At 36.6% G+C, this 18,178-nt stretch overlaps 1 protein-coding gene across 5 annotated transcripts in view; it reads right to left on the minus strand.

Moving 5' to 3' along the window:
• Positions 1 to 18,178, minus strand: part of LOC131061989 (uncharacterized) — a 227,338-nt gene that overhangs the window by 157,200 nt on the left and 51,960 nt on the right. For 4 of the 5 annotated variants that reach the window (XR_009110635.2, XR_009110636.2, XM_057995819.2 and 1 more), the window contains 4 exons: positions 12,447 to 12,596; positions 9,299 to 9,820; positions 9,065 to 9,163; positions 8,855 to 8,907 (listed from right to left, as the gene is read on the minus strand). Coding sequence is in view for 3 of the 5 variants with exons in the window: in XM_057995819.2 (XP_057851802.2) it covers positions 8,855 to 8,907; positions 9,065 to 9,163; positions 9,299 to 9,820; positions 12,447 to 12,596 (824 nt within the window). In the remaining 2 variants the exon portion in view is untranslated. The remainder of the gene's footprint in view (positions 1 to 8,854; positions 8,908 to 9,064; positions 9,164 to 9,298; positions 9,821 to 12,446; positions 12,597 to 18,178) is intronic. The other variant, XM_057995821.2, reaches the window with a different exon arrangement.

Here is an 18,178-nt window from a genome sequence, read left to right on the forward strand (position 1 = left end):
CATGACATGAAGTATCACCTAAACATGTGATACAAACGTTCATCACATTAACTCGTGATGACAAGATATCACCTAAGCACGTGATATCAGTATTGCCTAAACACGCAATACTTTAGAGATAAGTATAAAAAGATAGTTAAATTCTCTACTTATTCAAGTTGCGGTATGTGCACTAACATTTTATTTAAAATGTTTTACCACAACACAATCATGGCACATCCAAGGCATACCAGAGATCCAACAAGATAACTGGTTTGGACACCATAAGATCGTCACCTTATAATGTCTACATACAAGTGTTTATTATCTGAGAGATTGTCACCTCTTAGACATGAACACAGGGGGTTTAAACCCATAAAAGTCCTAACATGACAAAGAAGTTTACACATAAAACATCTTAATAAGCATAGGAGTACAAAGCAAATTACATTTCAATCATACCAAGACCTTTTCTGAAGTGCTCAACTTTCACCCTTGAAAGTGGTTTGGTAAGAATATCTGTTGTTTGATCTTCTGTACAAATGTATTCCAACTGGATCACATTCCTATCTACCATGTCTCGTACATAATGATATGGAATCTCAATATGTTTGGATCTGTCATGAAACACCGGATTCACTGAAAGTTTTATACAACTTTGGTTGTCGCAATGAATAACTGTAGGCTTCATTGGTTCACCGAATAACCCCACAAGCAGCTTCCTAAGCCATACTGCCTCTCGAGCAACCATGGAGGCTGCAATGTATTTGGCCTCAGTGGAACTTTGTGCTACTGATGACTGTTTTCTGCTGATCCAGGATATCATGGCTGAACTTAAACTGAAACAACACCCTGAGGTGCTTTTCCTGTCAGTTACACTTCCAGCCCAATCTGAATCTGTGAATCTGTGTAGGTCTAGTTCAACTCTCTCATATTTGAGACCAAGTTCTAGGGTACCTTGTAGATATCTCATGATATGTTTTACTGCTACTAGGTGTATTTCCTTTGGTTCACACATAAACTGACTCAAGGCATTAACTGCATAACAGATATCTGGTCTCGTATTTACAAGATACATCAAAGACCCAATCATTTGCCTATATAGAGTAGGATCTGAGGGTTGTGATTTTGCTGCTGCTTCCTTAAGTTTATGAAGGTTTGTTTCCATTAAGGAGGTCATGGGTTTGCAGTTTAGCATTCCAAATCTCTTCCAAATGTCCAAGGTATATTTACCCTGGTTTAGTATAATGCCATCAGAATTCTGCCATACTTCCAAACCTAGGAAGTAATGAAGGAGTCCCAAGTCCTTCATATCAAATTCTTTAGCAAGGTCTTTCTTACATTGATCTATGAGGTGATCTTCTCCTATGATTAAAAAATCATCAACATATAAAATCAATATTAGCATATCACCTTTGTTTTGAGAGATAAGTATCAATTCTTTCACACCAAGCCCTGGGAGCCTATTTAAGCCCATAGAGAGTTTTCTTGAGTCTACACACATGAGACTCTATATCATGAATCTCAAACCCTTCAGATTGCTCTAGGTATACTTCTTCTGAGATCTCACCATTAAGGAATGTTGTCTTAACATCCATTTGATGAACTTTCCATCCTTTTGATGCTGCAATGGCTAAGACCGCTCTTACTGAGGTGTATCTGGCTACAGGTGCAAATGTTTCCTCATAATCAATTCCTTCCTTTAGAGAGAACCCTCTGGCTACAAATCTAGCCTTGTGTTTCTCAATGCTGCCATCTGCAGCGTGTTTGATTTTGAAGAGCCATTTGGAGGTGACAACAGATTTCCCGGCTGGCCTGGGGACAATCTCCCAAACATCATTTTTCATAATGGATTGGTATTCCTCAGACATGGCATTCTTCCATACTTGATTTTTAAGTGCATCTGATACATTAGTAGGTTCTGCTTTTGAGAGATCATTCATGAGAGCGACGTAGTTGGCGAGTTTGTTAGGCCTTTTACTTTCTCTAAAGGTTCCTGAAGGAGCAGCATACTTTTGAGCTTCTTCTACAGTTTTGGTGGCCCATAGTGGTCTTTTCTTGAGGTTTTCTCTAGGTGGGTTTTGAGTTTCACCTACATTTTCCTCAAGACTCTCCCTCTGAAGCTCAGGAGCAGAGTCTTCCTCTATTTTAGGGGTGGGGATATAGACTTCAAGTTCTATTGAGCTTTGGACTCTTTTGAAGGCTAAGTCTTCTTCAAAGATTACATCCCTACTTAGTTCAATATTCCTCTGACCAGGTATATAGATTCTGTAGGCCTTGGAGGTTTCACTATATCCTACAAGTATTCCCCTTTTTCCAGAAGGCTCTAATTTTAATCTTTTCTCCTTAGGTACATGAATATAGACAGGACACCCAAATATTCTAAGGTGGCTGATATTTGGCTTTGTTTTAGTAAAGACTTCCTCAGAGGTTTTAGCGTCAAGATGGGAGTGAGGACATCTATTTTGTATATATACAGCAGTGCTTGTTGCTTCTGCCCAAAGATTGATATTTAGATTCTAATCAAGAATCATGGCTTTGGCAGCTTCTACAATTGTCCTATTTTTCCTCTTAGCTACCCCATTTTGTTGAGGGTTATAGGGTATAGTAAGCTCCCTCTTAATCCCAGCATTTTTTACAAAAGTCTTTAAACAAATCTGAGGTGTATTCCCCCCCATAGTCAGTTCTTAAGGTTTTGATTTTATTTCTTGAGTAGTTTTTTGTTAGTGATTTAAATTTTTTAAACCTATTAAAGATCTCTTTTGATTCTTTACATTTCATAAAGTAGATCCAAGTTTTCCTAGAGTAGTCGTCAACAAATATTACATAATATAAAAATCCCCCTAAAGAACGTACAGACATAGGTCCACATACATCAGAATGAACTAACTCTAGAACTTTGCTTGTTTTCCTAGTACTATTTTGAAAAACACCTTTAGCATTTTTACCTAGTGCACACCCCTTGCATGCCCCTGAATGATATTGCTTTAACTTAGGTAGGCCTATGACAAGGTTTCCCATTGATGATAAAGCTCTAAAATTCAAGTGACCTAGTCTTCTATGCCAAACTTCATTAGCATCTGTAGTTTCATGGATTAGGGCTAGGTTGAGCTCTGTGCACAGCTCATATAAGTAGCCTTGTCTTTGACCAATGGTTTTAGCTTTCTTGATAGATGAATTCTTTGGCCAAGCCAACACCTTGTTGTCCATGAAGGTCACTCTGTACCCATTATCCTCTAGTGCTGATATGGAGACTAAGTTTCTTTTGATGCCTGGGACATATAGTACTCCTTTTAAGTTGTAATGATACGCCTGACTTTAGTTTGATGGTGCAGGTTCTAACTCCTCTGACTGGATGTGTGGAATCATCTCCGATAGTCACTTCCTCATCATTCTCCTCTATCATGGAGTCTAGCACTTCTCTAAACCCTGTAATGTGTCTGGATGAGCCACTGTCGATCACCCAAGAGTTAACCTTGTTTGATGCTTGGTTTGTAAGTGTTGAGTAGAGTACATACTTCTCGGAGTCATCTTCCCTTTTGGATTTTCCTGCTTTGGCAAATGTGGCTTGTTGTTTGGCTCTTTCTGGACATTTGGCAACATAGTGCCCAAATTTGTCACATCTGTAACATTGAATCTATGAAAGATCCTTCTTGAAGGTGTTCTTGCCATGACGACCTTTCCTCTTCCTAAATTGTTTTTGCTTGCTTTTCTTGTTGGAGTTTGTATTTAAAACTTGAAGATCTTCATCTATATTCTTTTGTTTGATCCCTTTCTTATTTAACCTTGATTCTTCTTGGAGACAATCTGCCTTTAGCCTATCAAACTTAGGAAATTCATCCCTTGCACTGATGCCTTGGACGAATGTTTCTCATATACTAGGCAACCCATCTAGAGCAATGAGTGTTAATTCTTTGCTTTGGATCTCATATCCAAGGGTTGCTAGTTCATCCCTTAGGGCTGATATCCGCATGAAGTAGGCATTGACTGACTCTCCTTTGATCATAGCTATATGATTTATTTCTCTCTTTAAAGCCAAGGTTCTACTAGCATTGGATATCTCAAATGCATCTTAAAGTGCTTTGAACATGTTGTAGGCCGTTGCATGTTTCCTTATGATGGGCATGATATTATTTCTCACCCCATCAACTAAGATTTTGATGGCCTTTTCATTTCCCTCTATCCAAGTTGTTTTGTCAGGTTCAGTCTCAAGTTTTGCAGTTTCAGTTTTTACAAATGATTCGACTTTATTTTCTTTTAGAATCATCTGAATTTTGAACTTCCATGCTGAGAAGTCATCACCTCCTTCGAGTCTATCTTCGAATCTGATAGCGCTAGCCATTAGAAGAAATGTGATGTTGAATATATGCTTGTCTTGAATTTTCCACAAAATTGAATAGCCTCAGGTTCGATTTAACCTGGCTCTGATACCATGTAAATGTCATTCAATTTTCAATTTAAGATGCAAGTTATATTCAAGGTTATCTTTTCTTTCAAGTATGTGTTTATTTCTTAATACAATAAATCTGATTGTTGTCTGGTATGTTGCAGATGGAGAAAGAGCATTTATGAATTTCGATGATCTTCCTTCATTTTACCGATCGATAAATATATATATATATATATATATATATATGCAAACATAGCCGATCAAGCAATACCTTGACCGGTCACCGATCAAGATATTACTTGATCGTGCCTCTTCATACTGGTAATCGGTGTGTATGCATTTAATCATTGAACCCGATACTTAATCAGTGGGTAAGTATTTACTATCAAACCCGATATCAATCGGTGCGTGATCATTTAACATTAAGACCGATATTAATCAGTGTGTTTAGCATTAGCAATACACCCAATACCAATCGATGTGCTAGACCCAATACCAATCGGTGTCTTGTGCATTACGTTTAGTAATGTTAATCGGTGTTAGTTAAGAACCCGATTGTTAATACAAGATTATATATATGAAACACATAATACGATCACAGTTAGATCGTGTATCATGTACATAATATATGATATCTGAATCATGATCATAATCTCATGTGTGTATAAGATAACTGGAGTCTTATCATAGTCTATCGATGAGATAGATGATTGAATGAGAGACTTCATTTATCTCTCATTCAATCATTTATCTTACCGAGGCTATCTTGTATCAACATTTCTTACGGTGCTTTCTTGGGTGATTATTCTCCCCAAAATATCTCTTTTGCAAGAACTCAAAACATACTAAACAGAAGAATTGTAAGAAAATGAAGCTCAAAACACAGTAACTATATCATGTGATGATCTCTATAAGTTCAGGCCAAATGCAAACATTGTATTACTATTATTTATCAATGACATTGCAAAAGACATTGCTGTTAATATCTTTCAAAGTTTGTGGTAATAGTTAGAAGTTATACTAGATAATATTGTGATAGAATATTCAAATGTGATATCATCATTTGGTGAACATTGTATTTGACAAATACTTACCATAATCACATTAAGCTATCATAAACAAAAATAAACACAAACAACATATACTGGGCTGCTATATCAGAAAAACTCAAGGAAACTCAGAAAATCAGATTTGAAGAAGAATACATGCCAAGTGTTTGACAAAATGTCAAAGTTTCAAACTATCAAAACTGAAGGAAATCAAAGGCAAGGGACAAAGGCCCTTACACGGAAGCCCATGTACATCTAGACATATGGTCTCAAGCCTCAAGCCTAACCTACACCTATGAATGAGATTTTGCTTGAATTCTTAAACGTTTAAAATTGGAGTTCAAAGTCTGGAATATATCAGCAAACTCTTGAATAACTAACTAGACATGATCTTGTCAAAGTTCAGAATATTGATATATTGATCATCATAGTTTCCAAAAGAGTGATAGTTTTATTCTAGTGCTTCAACAAAACCATTCCACATACCCATTGGTGTACAATCTTACTATTGAGTAGTGCAATAGTTATTCCACCATTTCTTACAAAAAGGAAACTCTCAAAAAGGGTAAAAGTGATCTAATCTTGATCAAAAAATTGATTGATCACATGATAGGAAAAAATGAAGTTGAGCTAGTTATTTATAGCATCATCTGATTTACGTCAAAAAATAGGGTGTAGACACCCAAAATTGCACCATGCTTGCACACACTAACTTACTAACATTTCTCCCTTAATCGATTAATTGATCAAGTGTCATTCTTCTAATTCAAATTTTCTATTTTCCTAATCATTTAAATCATTTCATCATTAATCATTCATTTCCTAACATTAATTGAATAATCTTTATTATTTGATTAGTTCAATCCCACTTTAATTAAATAATTTTTATTATTTAATTAAATTCAATTTCATTTTTCTCATAATTGAATAATTTCTTTAAATTATTTAATTAGCTAATTATTTCAACATAATTAAATAAATTTCTATTTATTTAATGAAATCTTAATTATCTTCTTCCAAAAATCAAGAATGGAAACAAATCTTTCTTTGTTTTTATTTAATAAATTTAATTTCTAATTATCCTCATCCAAATTCAAAAATGACAATAAATCGAGAAAACGATTTAAAAATTAAAATAAATCAATTATTTTCTCATATTCTCCCAATTTTCGAAAATGGAAAGTATGTCATCATCTGCTTTATATGAATTTCAAAAATCATTATCATATCTTCTTAAAAATTGAAAATGGAAGTAACCAGTCAGCTTTTGATTTTCTTGATTTATCTTCTTGGAAAATATCTCTTTAATCTCAATTTAAAATTCGAAAAAGGAGATATGCCCAGTCAAAAGCCACTTTATGCCATCTTTTTGAATCCATCTTGATTCTCCAATCGTGTCTTCAATCTTCTATAAGTTCATCAATCTTTTCCATAATCTGGACCACGAATTTTCGAATATTTTTGCAATTACGCTGTCAGACTTTCATCACAGGTGCACAATCTATTGAGAGCAACATCCGACTTGCATTTGAAGAGAAAGAAAGACAATGGAAGTGAGGCGAACAAATTGAGACTAGGTTTGCATAAAGGTTTTAGTTTCACTTCTTGTTTGCACTTTCATTGATTGTCATTAACTTGTTTCAATTAAGCTTTCATGGTAGCTTAGATTCAAATTTTGATTCCCCTTTTTTTTTATGACATAGGGATATTGAAATTGATTTGTACCTTGTACAGTGTTTGACCTTCAAACAGTTTGTTTGTTGATCAAGTCAACAGGTCAAAGGAAATTGAACACATTGTAAAGTTGAAAAAATCAATTAACTAACCCAGATTTTTCCCATATAGTGTTGCTAAAGTTATTTATAGCATTATCATCTAATTTACCTCAAAAAATAGGGATATCAAAATTGATTTGACCTTGTACAGTCTTTGACCTTCAAACAGTTTGTTTGTTGATCAAGTCAACAGGTCAAAGGGAATTGAACACACTGTGCAGTTGAATTAAGCAATTAACTATCCCAGAATTTTCCCATATATTGTTGCTCTAAATCATTCTTCTCTCACTGCAAAGAATTCCTGTATCTTCTTTTAAAACATATATGAAGTCATTATCTCTAGTGTGGGTTTGCCTGAAATCTGCTGAGATGATGAAGGTAAGATGTAGGATCACAACTGTCGTTTCCAAACTGGATGTACTCATCAAAGCTCTTGTGAGTAGGCACACAAAATACAGAGAAGGGTTTAAATGAAAAACTCCAATATCATTTGGTCATGAAAAAGGTAAAAAGGCTCTGATATCACTGATTGAGAGACCAAGGGTGTCCAGGAGTCAACCAACTCAAAAGGATTCAAATGAGAGTGAAAATAGAAAACAAGTTCAACAAGAAAGAGTTTCAAAACAAGACACCAAGCTAGAACAATTGATTGTGTGATTGTATTATACAAAATTTGAGTGATCAAAAGTATGGCACAAGATGTCTTCTTTTTTAATATTCTCTCACTGTGAAATAATAGTCAAATTACATTGATACACAAGTGTGAAAGACACAGGAAGGACATGATAATTACAAGAAATGCAAGACTGCCTTCTGAAAATCCATTTCTCTGTTTTGTTAATTTCTAGAAACATTGTAGAACAATTACACAGAACAGAGCTGACTCTATGGAAGTAGGTGACAGAAATGGTGAATTAGGGCTTCAGCACATAACCACAAGTTCTAGGGAAGATGCCAAAGATTATGGTGAAGGCAGAATATGATTCAAAATACCATCATTGCACTGCAAATCAATCAGAGTTCTAAATATGCTTGGATCAAACAACTCGATTGAATTAGTTAAAAAATAAAATTAAATCAAATTCTAAATTAATTTTATCATGTAAAGTTTAAAATTTGTGGTCCAAGTAATGACAGCGTCTGATTAAATAGTTTTATAAAGAATAGAAATGGCATATATTAACATAGAAAGGAACATCATGTGGATTATTAGCACTATTCCAACATGTACCGAAAGCACATTACATTTCAGTCAATGCCCATAAATGGAAAAAAAACTAAAACAGAAAGCATTTTCAAATATGCTACTTTATAAAATTTCATTTTCCAAACAAACATGTTTCTATACAACTTGTAAATTTGGTTGTGATAACAATGTCACAAGAAACAGTGACTGGTTTTCAAAACTTAAACATAAGCAGTAATAAGTACACAACATTAAATAGAGCTTTGACAAGCATCTCTAGGCTGTCTCTAAATAACTTGACTTTGAACAAATATGTGTGATCACTTAGAGAACTAAGCAATATATCCCATGCATACAACACCTTCATGGGATGTAAATCAAATGTCATACTTAGGATCATTTTTGTTACATTTAACATACTTATCTTCTCACTTGTACATATTCGGTATAAAAGAATCAAGAAATGAATTTTTACTTGCATTCTCCATAATGCTCCATGTTGTGTATTGTCAAAACAATTCTTGGCTTCTGCAAGATCAGAGAACTATTATTAGTATGTGTGTAAATAACTATCCCTTTTCGAGCAACGAATTGGCAATTTTTGATACTAAATTGCAAAATTAATATCTAAAATGCAACAGCTAATCTAATATTTGTGTGTGAATAAAACATTAAGAGTGTTAACCTTAACAGAAAGGTTGTGGTACATATCCCAGTAAAGCAGAGATAATCCACTAGTCTGCCATTCATGAATATGGATGATGTCCGGCTGAGTGCTGGTCACCTGTTCCATCAGCAAAATTTCAACGAAATTCATGATATCACAAATATAAAAAACAGGTTTCTGACATAATAACCATATGCTTGTAATGCTGACATGGTCTGATTAGGCATAGGATAAAAAGATAATCAGAATGACCTGCATCAACTCCAGGCATGCTCGACTGAAAAATAAATAAGCCTCTAGTTCATCATATGAACCCCCATAGACACGTTGCCCTTTGAAAAAGTGATTGGCCGGTTCAATAAGTATCAATGGTATTCCAGAAACTAGACCACGATATGCGCAAGTAGGTACCCAATCTCCATTATGATATGATGAGTACGTATCAGAAAGAGTCAAATCATTTATCTGTTCCTTCTTAATGCATTCATAGAAAGGAAGCATTACCTCCACTTTGTGTCCTCTGTTTAGACAAGCTCTTGCAAGACCAGTAACAACATCACCTAACCCGCCAACCTTTGCTATGGGAGCAATTTCAGCTGTAACATGTACAATGTGCATAAGATCAGAATCATGTTTAACATTGATTCTGGGATTTGAAACTGATTGGTACGAAGGAAATTCTTTCTTCCAAAATGGTATTTCATCATCTGAAGATGGCCAACTAACATCTTCATATTTGGGATTAACAACTGATTCACCAAGACTAGAAGTTGCCTGTGAATAAAAATAAAGATTTTTTTAATTGGATTTGCAACCTCAAAGATACATATGATTATTTACAAAGCTGCTAAATATTTGCTGTATAATTATTATATTTCCTTTAAATTGAAAATAATATTTTATCACTACGAGCTTATAAATATAATAAATACATTTAATATAGCAATTGTTTAAAATCTATCTAACAAGTACTCTTTAAAGAAGACATGCGTATCCCGAATAGACACCAAAGCTAGCAAAAGTTTAAATGTTTCATAAAGTGATGTTGATTGTTCAATTTTTTATTACTCCCAACCTAGCGATTTTGTATCCATCCAAGATGATGTTGTTATATTCAATTTTAACTTATGGAGACAATGAATACTCTTGTTTACATGTCCCAAGAAGGTGACTTGCGAACCTTGGTTCTCTCCACTTGCTTGGGCCTGTAGTATTGCTGTCATTTTATGACACCCTTGGTCCATCAGTGAGAACCGATCAGAGATACGATCCATGGATCGGCGCTGCCCCAGTTGATCAAGGAGAAAAGCAGTGGAATTAGGAATTGTGGAGTGTTGTCTTGTCTGGAGGAAATTCTTTCCTTAGCTTCTTCTTCCCTTCCCCGGAACTCTGGAACCCTGTGGTTTCGAAGTTCCTTTCCTTAGCCTTTTCCTTTCCTTGTCTCTTCTTCTGTTCCCCGGAACTCCGGAACCCCGAGGTTCCGAGGTTCCGAAGTTCCTTTCCTTTGCTTCCCTTCCTCTTTCCTGGAACTCCGGAACCCCGTGGTTTCGAAGTTCCCTCCTTGCATTTTTTCCAGTTCCCTAGAACCCCGAGGTTCCGAAGTTCCTTTCTTGCCTCCTCTCCAGTTCTTCTGAACTCTAGAACCTCGAGGTTCCGAAGTTCTTTTCCCTTGTCTCCTTCTCTCTTTCCCGGAACTCCGAGACCCCGAGGTTCCAAAGTTCCTTCCTTAGTCTTCCCCACTTCGGGAACCCGAGTTTCCGAAGTTTTCCGACTTCCTTCCGGCTTTCAACACTTCCAGATGGCGTGATCAACACTCAAAGCTTTAAATGCTCCGACGACTCTTGTGACTTGTGCACCTTCTTTTGTGGAGCTACAGGGGTGCATTTAATGATTTTTGCAAGATTTCCATCAAGAGAGGTACAAGGCCATGCTTATTGTGGTTACTTGTGTCATGCCTACATGCTCTGACTTTGGAATGTCAGTCAATCCACCTTCTAGAAGTACATTTCTTCTTAGGATTGCATTTTCAGGGTATGGCCAGGTTGCTTGCATGTACACAATGTCAGGTGCATGCACTTCCTTGCACTCCCTGACTAACATTTCCCTGCACACATAAGGGTCATGATCTCTCTTATGCAACCATTTCCTATATAAGGTTGTTATGCCTCATTGTAAAGGGTTCTCTCCCTGCTGGCTTGATCTATTCTATGCTCTTTCACTCCTCTTAAGGACTTGTATATTTTTGCATTTCAACAACTGTAAGTTTGGCCATTGGCCTTTGAATGAATTGAAATCATCATTCTTGCCTTACTTCAACTTATTGATGTTGTAAATTTGTTCTTACCTTCATTATAAGTGTATGTTTGTGGCTTTCTTTCACAGCTATGTTGTGTTAACCTATTTCTGGGTGTAGCTTGTGGGAAACCTTCTCCCCTCTTGACATTCAGCGAATTCTAACCTCCATCCATGCATTGGGGTCATTCATACAACTGAAGTTTGTGCATCTCCTGGGTATTTCAGTTGATTCTTTGTGTCATTTCAGGTAGGGAGAGAAACAATCTCTTATCTTGGTGCATCACCTCCTTTCATTTTAAGCATTTCTCTCTTCCCTTTTCCTCTGCAAGTTGTTAGGATAGGCTTAGGAGTAAGTTTTGAAGTGTTGAGTTGGTTCAACACCTACACCTGGATTGAGAAGGAAGTCGTCTTTCTCCGGAGATTCAACCCCCTTGCGCAAGGTCCCACACTTCGGGGTTGTTTCCATGTTTCACGAGGTTGTTGAGTTGATAACTCAGCAAGGGTGCAAGTTTTTGTGATAACAAGTACCAAACAAGAGGTAATCTCATCAATACCACACATAATGCATGGTCATGTTCAAGGAATATTAGTGCAGAGCATGGGGAGATTAGAACCAGGAAATGCCTCTGATTTAATCTTTATTTTTTGAAAATCATGTAGAAAATCACTGATTGAAATGACAGTAATCCTATGTTACCAGAAACAAGAAACAAAAACTGTACAGGAGTGACAATGGCAGATTTATACAAAACATGAAATGAGAAACAAGAAACATAAAAGCTACAATAAACATTAAGTAGTTAGGTTAATGGTAGCATAGATTGAAGTGTTTTGTTTGGCCTGTTTAAGGACTCTGCATTACATTCGGGCATTTATGCCTTGGGTAGCATCTCAGTTACAGTTTTGAGTCCTCTATGAAAATCCAGTCATGATAAACATGCAAGAAAATATACAGTTTCCAAATAATGCACTTGCATTTAAGATAATATAAGCATTGTTATTCCCAACTAAAAACATCAATAAATAGTCCTCTTACTGCCATTGTTTGTAAATAGAATATTTTGGTTTTTAAAGCATAGATCAAATACATATTCCCTAAAATTACCTTCACTACAGGAAGTTTTCCCAAAGTAGTAACTGCATCCTTTTGAAGTTGTTTTGATACAGCTTTACTACTAATTTCTTCTCCAAGTAATGATTCAATCTCTGCCAACCTCAAAAGAAGCTTTCTCTTCTGACCTTCCAGTTCCGCAATCTGCATGAATATGATCTCAACATATCGCAAAAATAAACACACCTATGTTAAAGTCTTAACAAAAACTTCACATGTATCATTCCCCACAGCTTTAAACTTGATATAGATTGATGCTTCAATGAAACTTGGAACAAGATGGAGATAAAAGATAGACGATAGAAAGAGAAGCACATACTCAACTTATACATGGGAAACCCTTTTGAGTTAAAAACCCAGATCTCATAGCATCAGTTCAATGCAATGAGTGGCACAAGGGTTCTAAAAAAGAATAGGGCACTTCCTCTCTAGTTGCCTACCACATAACACATGTAGTTGCAAAGTCTGTCACAACTTGGACAACATTCTACAAACCCACCTCCATGACCAGCTCATCAAACATGTTGCATGGTATATCAACATTTTTTAATGGATTGGAGTAATCGATTGGCTTCAACAACATAAACTGATCACTTGAAGCCACAAGGAAGTTAAGTTGATTGTGATTCCTACCATGCATCCACCCATTAAACAAAACAATGCAACCGTTTTCTTTCCAAACCTTATGTTCCTTCACCAAGACCTACATTTGTATAACAACATCATCCAATAATGGCCCACTCAAATGATAAGAGATCGCTGACATAAACCCTTTCCTTGCTACTATAATGCAATGACAATTAACTCCCAACAACAACTACTTGCAAAGTGCAAGGGTATACTATTGAAGTACCAAATTTTGGCAATTGCTTACCTCAACTCATTCTACTTCTCTTGGTTCCACACGGTACCTTCAAGGAAAGTTGAGCACCAAGACTATTTATTACATGGAACAAAGAAACCATGAATATCTGAATGTGATGCAACTGGCTAACCAGAACTATTTAAGATAAAAGAGTCTCATATTCATAAGCCAATGCAAGAGCTCACCACTTCAGTCTCAAGAGAAGCACCCATTACAACTGTCATTGCCACTACAATCCTTTTTTTTTCTAATTCCCTCTACCCGTATGAAGGAGAACATTAGAGTCTTGTATTACCTCAAACTTTGCTTTATCAAAAAAAATTATTGAGGCAATTAACATCTATTGTCATCTTCTATCCACAATAATTAAAAATACCCCACCCTTGTTCCCCCTACATTTCCATGCTTACAAGCAAAGTCCCTAGCCTTGTCACCAACTACATTTCTTGATGCCATATCTTAAACAAAAAAATGAATTTTAAAGTTTCAAACCCTATCATAAACAAAAAATACATTAAAAAAATTAAAGATAGTCAACTGCAAACCCTAGTAGCTAGCTAAAAGAAACAAAAAAGCTTAAATGAATAATGAAACCCTAGAGTGTGGAGGAAAAACAAAACAAAATGTTTTTAGAAAGAAAAAAAAGTAGGGACATACCTCTCAAGCTACCCAAAATCGTCCAATCAGCTCAAAATCACTAAAATCCACTCAAATCACCTAAGATTACAAGTAATGCTATCAATGTGTCAAGGAATGAGAGCTAGAAGAATGAGAGTGTGAATAATGAATTGAGTCAAGGAATGGGAGCTAGAACAATGAGAGTGTGAATGTGGCATTATCTTGTCCTTGGTTGTTTTTTTCATTGCCTTGATGTGGTTAGGTCTTTCCTGCTTTGTGTCTTTGTTTCCCGCTTGATTGTGATTCTTCGCATGTGTGTATTCTTTGCTTGTCTGAATACTGTGCCATTGGGGTTCAACCATTTTATTTCTCAGCCCTGGTTGATACTACTTACCATTTATGGCAGCTATTAAAACTGTACTTGCAGATAAAGGAGACGAAGTGGGTAGAGGACGTTCCGATTCATGCATGAAAGGGGATAATCCTTGTCCGAACAAGAACAATTTCTAGTTCGAGTCATGCATGAAAGAGGATAATCCTTGTCCAAACGTGTTTCGCCCCCCCAGGCCCAAGTCCCCCCGTCCCCGAAGCCCGTCCCCGCGTACCCCCGTCTCCCTATCCCCAATGGTCATGGAACACTGTTCAAATCTATATGCAAACCTGTGCTAATGGTTGAATTTATTATGATAGATGTAAAATTTACATCCCTAATGTTGCCTATGTTCAATTTACAAATGTTTAGTTAGGATAACTTGTGGTTATGTGTTTCCTTATATCTCTAATGTGTCATCTGTTCAATTTACAAATGTTTAGTTAGGAGAATTCTCCATTTAGGTGATTTGGGAATAGCTTGACTCCATGCCCAACCTGGTCCTCCATATGTTGGACAAACTGAATGTTTCTTGAATCAAGATGACGCATAGAATCTACTGTCAAAAGGTCGTCAAAAATTCTCGGGACCAATAGGTGCAGACCAATCTGGTCCTCTGCTTTTTGTGCCTTCAAAAGCTGAGTCTGATTGTCATCATCTCCTATGCACAGAATGACAGAAATAGGTTTGTTGATGGGGGTTTACCTAGGTCAAACCCCATTTTAGGAAGTAACCTTAAAATTGAATTAATTGAAATGGAATTGAATTGAAGTAATTTACTTTCCTTTTGAGGGAAAGGCTAGATCTGATCTAGAAATGCTTGAAATTGAACTTGATACCTTGATGAAGCTTGCTTGAATCCTCACACAAGGGTTTATGATGCAGAGCATCCACACAAACTCAACTACTTAGGGAGATCTTTCTCCCAACTCACCTAATCAAAAAGGTGATAACACCACTCAAGCCTACTAAGTACTTACAAGGCCACTAGTTTCTCAATCTGCCTCCAATAGCCCAAAGTCACACTCCTACTTCTCAATCTCCATCCAATCATGGGAACATGCCCAAATAGGTCTTACCAACATGTTTAGACCCTAGACCAAATGCTTCAACACCAAACACCATAGATCTCTTTTATAGCCCACAATACTAGGTCTTTCCCAATTAAGACTCCCAAACTCCATTAGTACTCAAACCCCAACATGTAATGGTTTCCCACCAAAGTCATGTCATCCTTGACACACCTTCAAATACTTCCAACATGCCTAGACAAGGCTCTCTCACTACCCTCCCAACCACCCAAGAGGTCTTAACAAATTATTGCAGACTGACTGTTTTTAGGACAGTCACACAAAGTGTGGGGATAGTCAGATCATATGGGTTCTCCTCACTTCATGGGGCCTCCAAACACTTCAACCGGTTACAAGAACCTTCTAAGCCTTCTAAATACCTCATACACACACCAATCCTACATCAACATTTAATTGATACTTATATTGGAAGACATTGTCTCACTTTACTGTCAAGATATGACAGTCATATACTTCATTTGGGGACAGTCACTTATATCTCCATTTTGGTGGGTAGATAGGCCTCTAACCACTTGGGACATGTGTGTTATACTTCTACACACTAAACCAAACCTTGTCTTGCCTTCTCACAACCAAAATTGGCATTCTTATAGCCCTATATCCCCTTCATTCTCAGTTTCAACACTCTGAGACTGAATTTTCAGTCTTTCTCTCATGGCTTGCACGTGCCAATGTCAGCATGGAGCCCCTGCAAAACAATATAAAAAGGCCATCCACCACAGAATTTTGCATTAATGGACGTGGAATAGCCCAAAACTCATTTTATCCCCCTCTCGGGTTACCCTAGTAAGGGTTTTGGCAGATTTTACTAAAATTCTTATATCTCTCTCAAGATTTAATGAAATCAAATGCCACAAAAGAGAATTTAAAGTACATTCATCCCTAATCGATATCCAACAGGTTTTCCAATCGAATGAATGAGTTTAGATAATGAGAAATGCTCAAAAACAGTCTGCTACGTGGAAGAGAACTCAGAAAAGATGCAGAAACTTCAAGTTTTATTGATATCCTTCTTAACACACGGCATTCCAACCCTTCATAGAACGAGGACAGGCATTTATATATGCTTTCCAAGCCTCCTCAATGTCTATAACTACTTTTGGAATTGGTTTCAACTAACCAACCCCTAATTACTCTTATAATGCAAAAATTGCCTTGACAACATTTTGGCAACATTGACAATTTTGAACTTAGACAAACCTATGACCCCCAAAACATCAAAATAGGTCCAAATGGACATAAGAACATCTTCACATCACATTTTACATCAAAATGGACCATTTAGACACCTTGAGCACTCTTTGACAACTTTTGAGCAATCTTGAGTAATTTTGCCAATATGAGTAACCTATGAGTAGACATAACAAATATTGGTCTAGAAGACCTTATTACATCAAAAATGATCATAATTGACCTTATTTACATTGAGAATTCATCAAAACACTTGTCTTCCATATTTGACCTCATGGAGGTCTGATGAGTAAGGAGGTGCTCCTGCACCAGTTTAGAATGTCTTCATAGAATGTTGATCATGAATGCCATGCTTGAACTTGACTTGACTTCTCTTCAATGCTTGATTGCTTGCTCACTTATACTTGAATTGATTTTGTAATTGAGATCTTGATAGAGGTTCCTTGTATCGAGAGGTTCTACCAAATGAGGGGAGGTATGCTTCCTATTATACCTAACTATGCATTAAGTGTTTGAGTTTTCGAGCAAGCCTACACGAAGCCAAATTTCACACCCACATGAGGTGACTGTTGAGTGGTCCTATTTTGGGTCCCAATCGGGAGGACCAGGGCACCCAACGCATCCTGGTCCTATCTATAAAGACTCAAAATTGAACAAAGTGTGAGTAAGGAGTTGAAAATGCAGATTTCAAGTGGGTGTGAGTAGAATCAAAGCAGGTACAAGTACTGAAGGCCGAAATGCCAAGGTGAGGGCTAGGTGAGGACGAAACTGTATAGGGATACAATTTATGACGCTACAATTGGATGATATTCTCCAATGCATCCAAAAATATTCTCTTTATTTTCCCCTCTTTCTCTCACTAGAGCCCCTCTAATCTTTCTATTTTGCCTGCCCATTTTTCCTTTTGTTGATCAATATCAATGGAGGGAGGAGTAGAGGCTGCTGGCTTATAAACAAACATAGCTAAAGTACTTGGAGGGGTAGCACTTGCTGCCAAGGCCTATTTTAGCCTTGCATTTTCTACATATAAATCATTATATGCAGCCTTTAAAGTGGACTGATCCTTCCTCAGCTAATCATTTTCTTCCTACAGGTTCTTTGCTGCTTGGCTGAACATAGCAACATGGACACTCAATGTTGAGGCTTCAAGGGCTGATGTATCTTTTAATGTTTTGAACATTACATTACCCCTTATTTCTTGAATAACCTCAACCATCTTTGTCTTTTGAGTAGGAGGGGCAATGGCCCACATTGCCAATGTCTCTATTCTAGGTCTATACCTTGATCCTCTTATGCCTTGTTTAGGCTCAAGTTTAAAGGCAAACATTGTGTCTTTTTTACTTCTAATTGCATCTAACAAAAAGGCTGAAGAAATATACCAATTTAGGAGGAGCATACCACTTTCTTTCACTAATTGCTTCCCTCCTTAGGGGTATATCAGCATTTACAGAGCAATCGGATACCTTTCATTGTATGGAAACAAGTATATATACAATATGATAGGAGAGAACCCGTGTATCCTCAAATAGTGACGGGTTGAACAAATTACTAAATAAACTTTGAAACAACAACAAACTTAAACCAATCGAAC

The sequence above is a fragment of the Cryptomeria japonica genome, chromosome 2 (assembly GCF_030272615.1).
Source record: "Cryptomeria japonica chromosome 2, Sugi_1.0, whole genome shotgun sequence".
Taxonomy (NCBI): domain Eukaryota; kingdom Viridiplantae; phylum Streptophyta; class Pinopsida; order Cupressales; family Cupressaceae; genus Cryptomeria; species Cryptomeria japonica.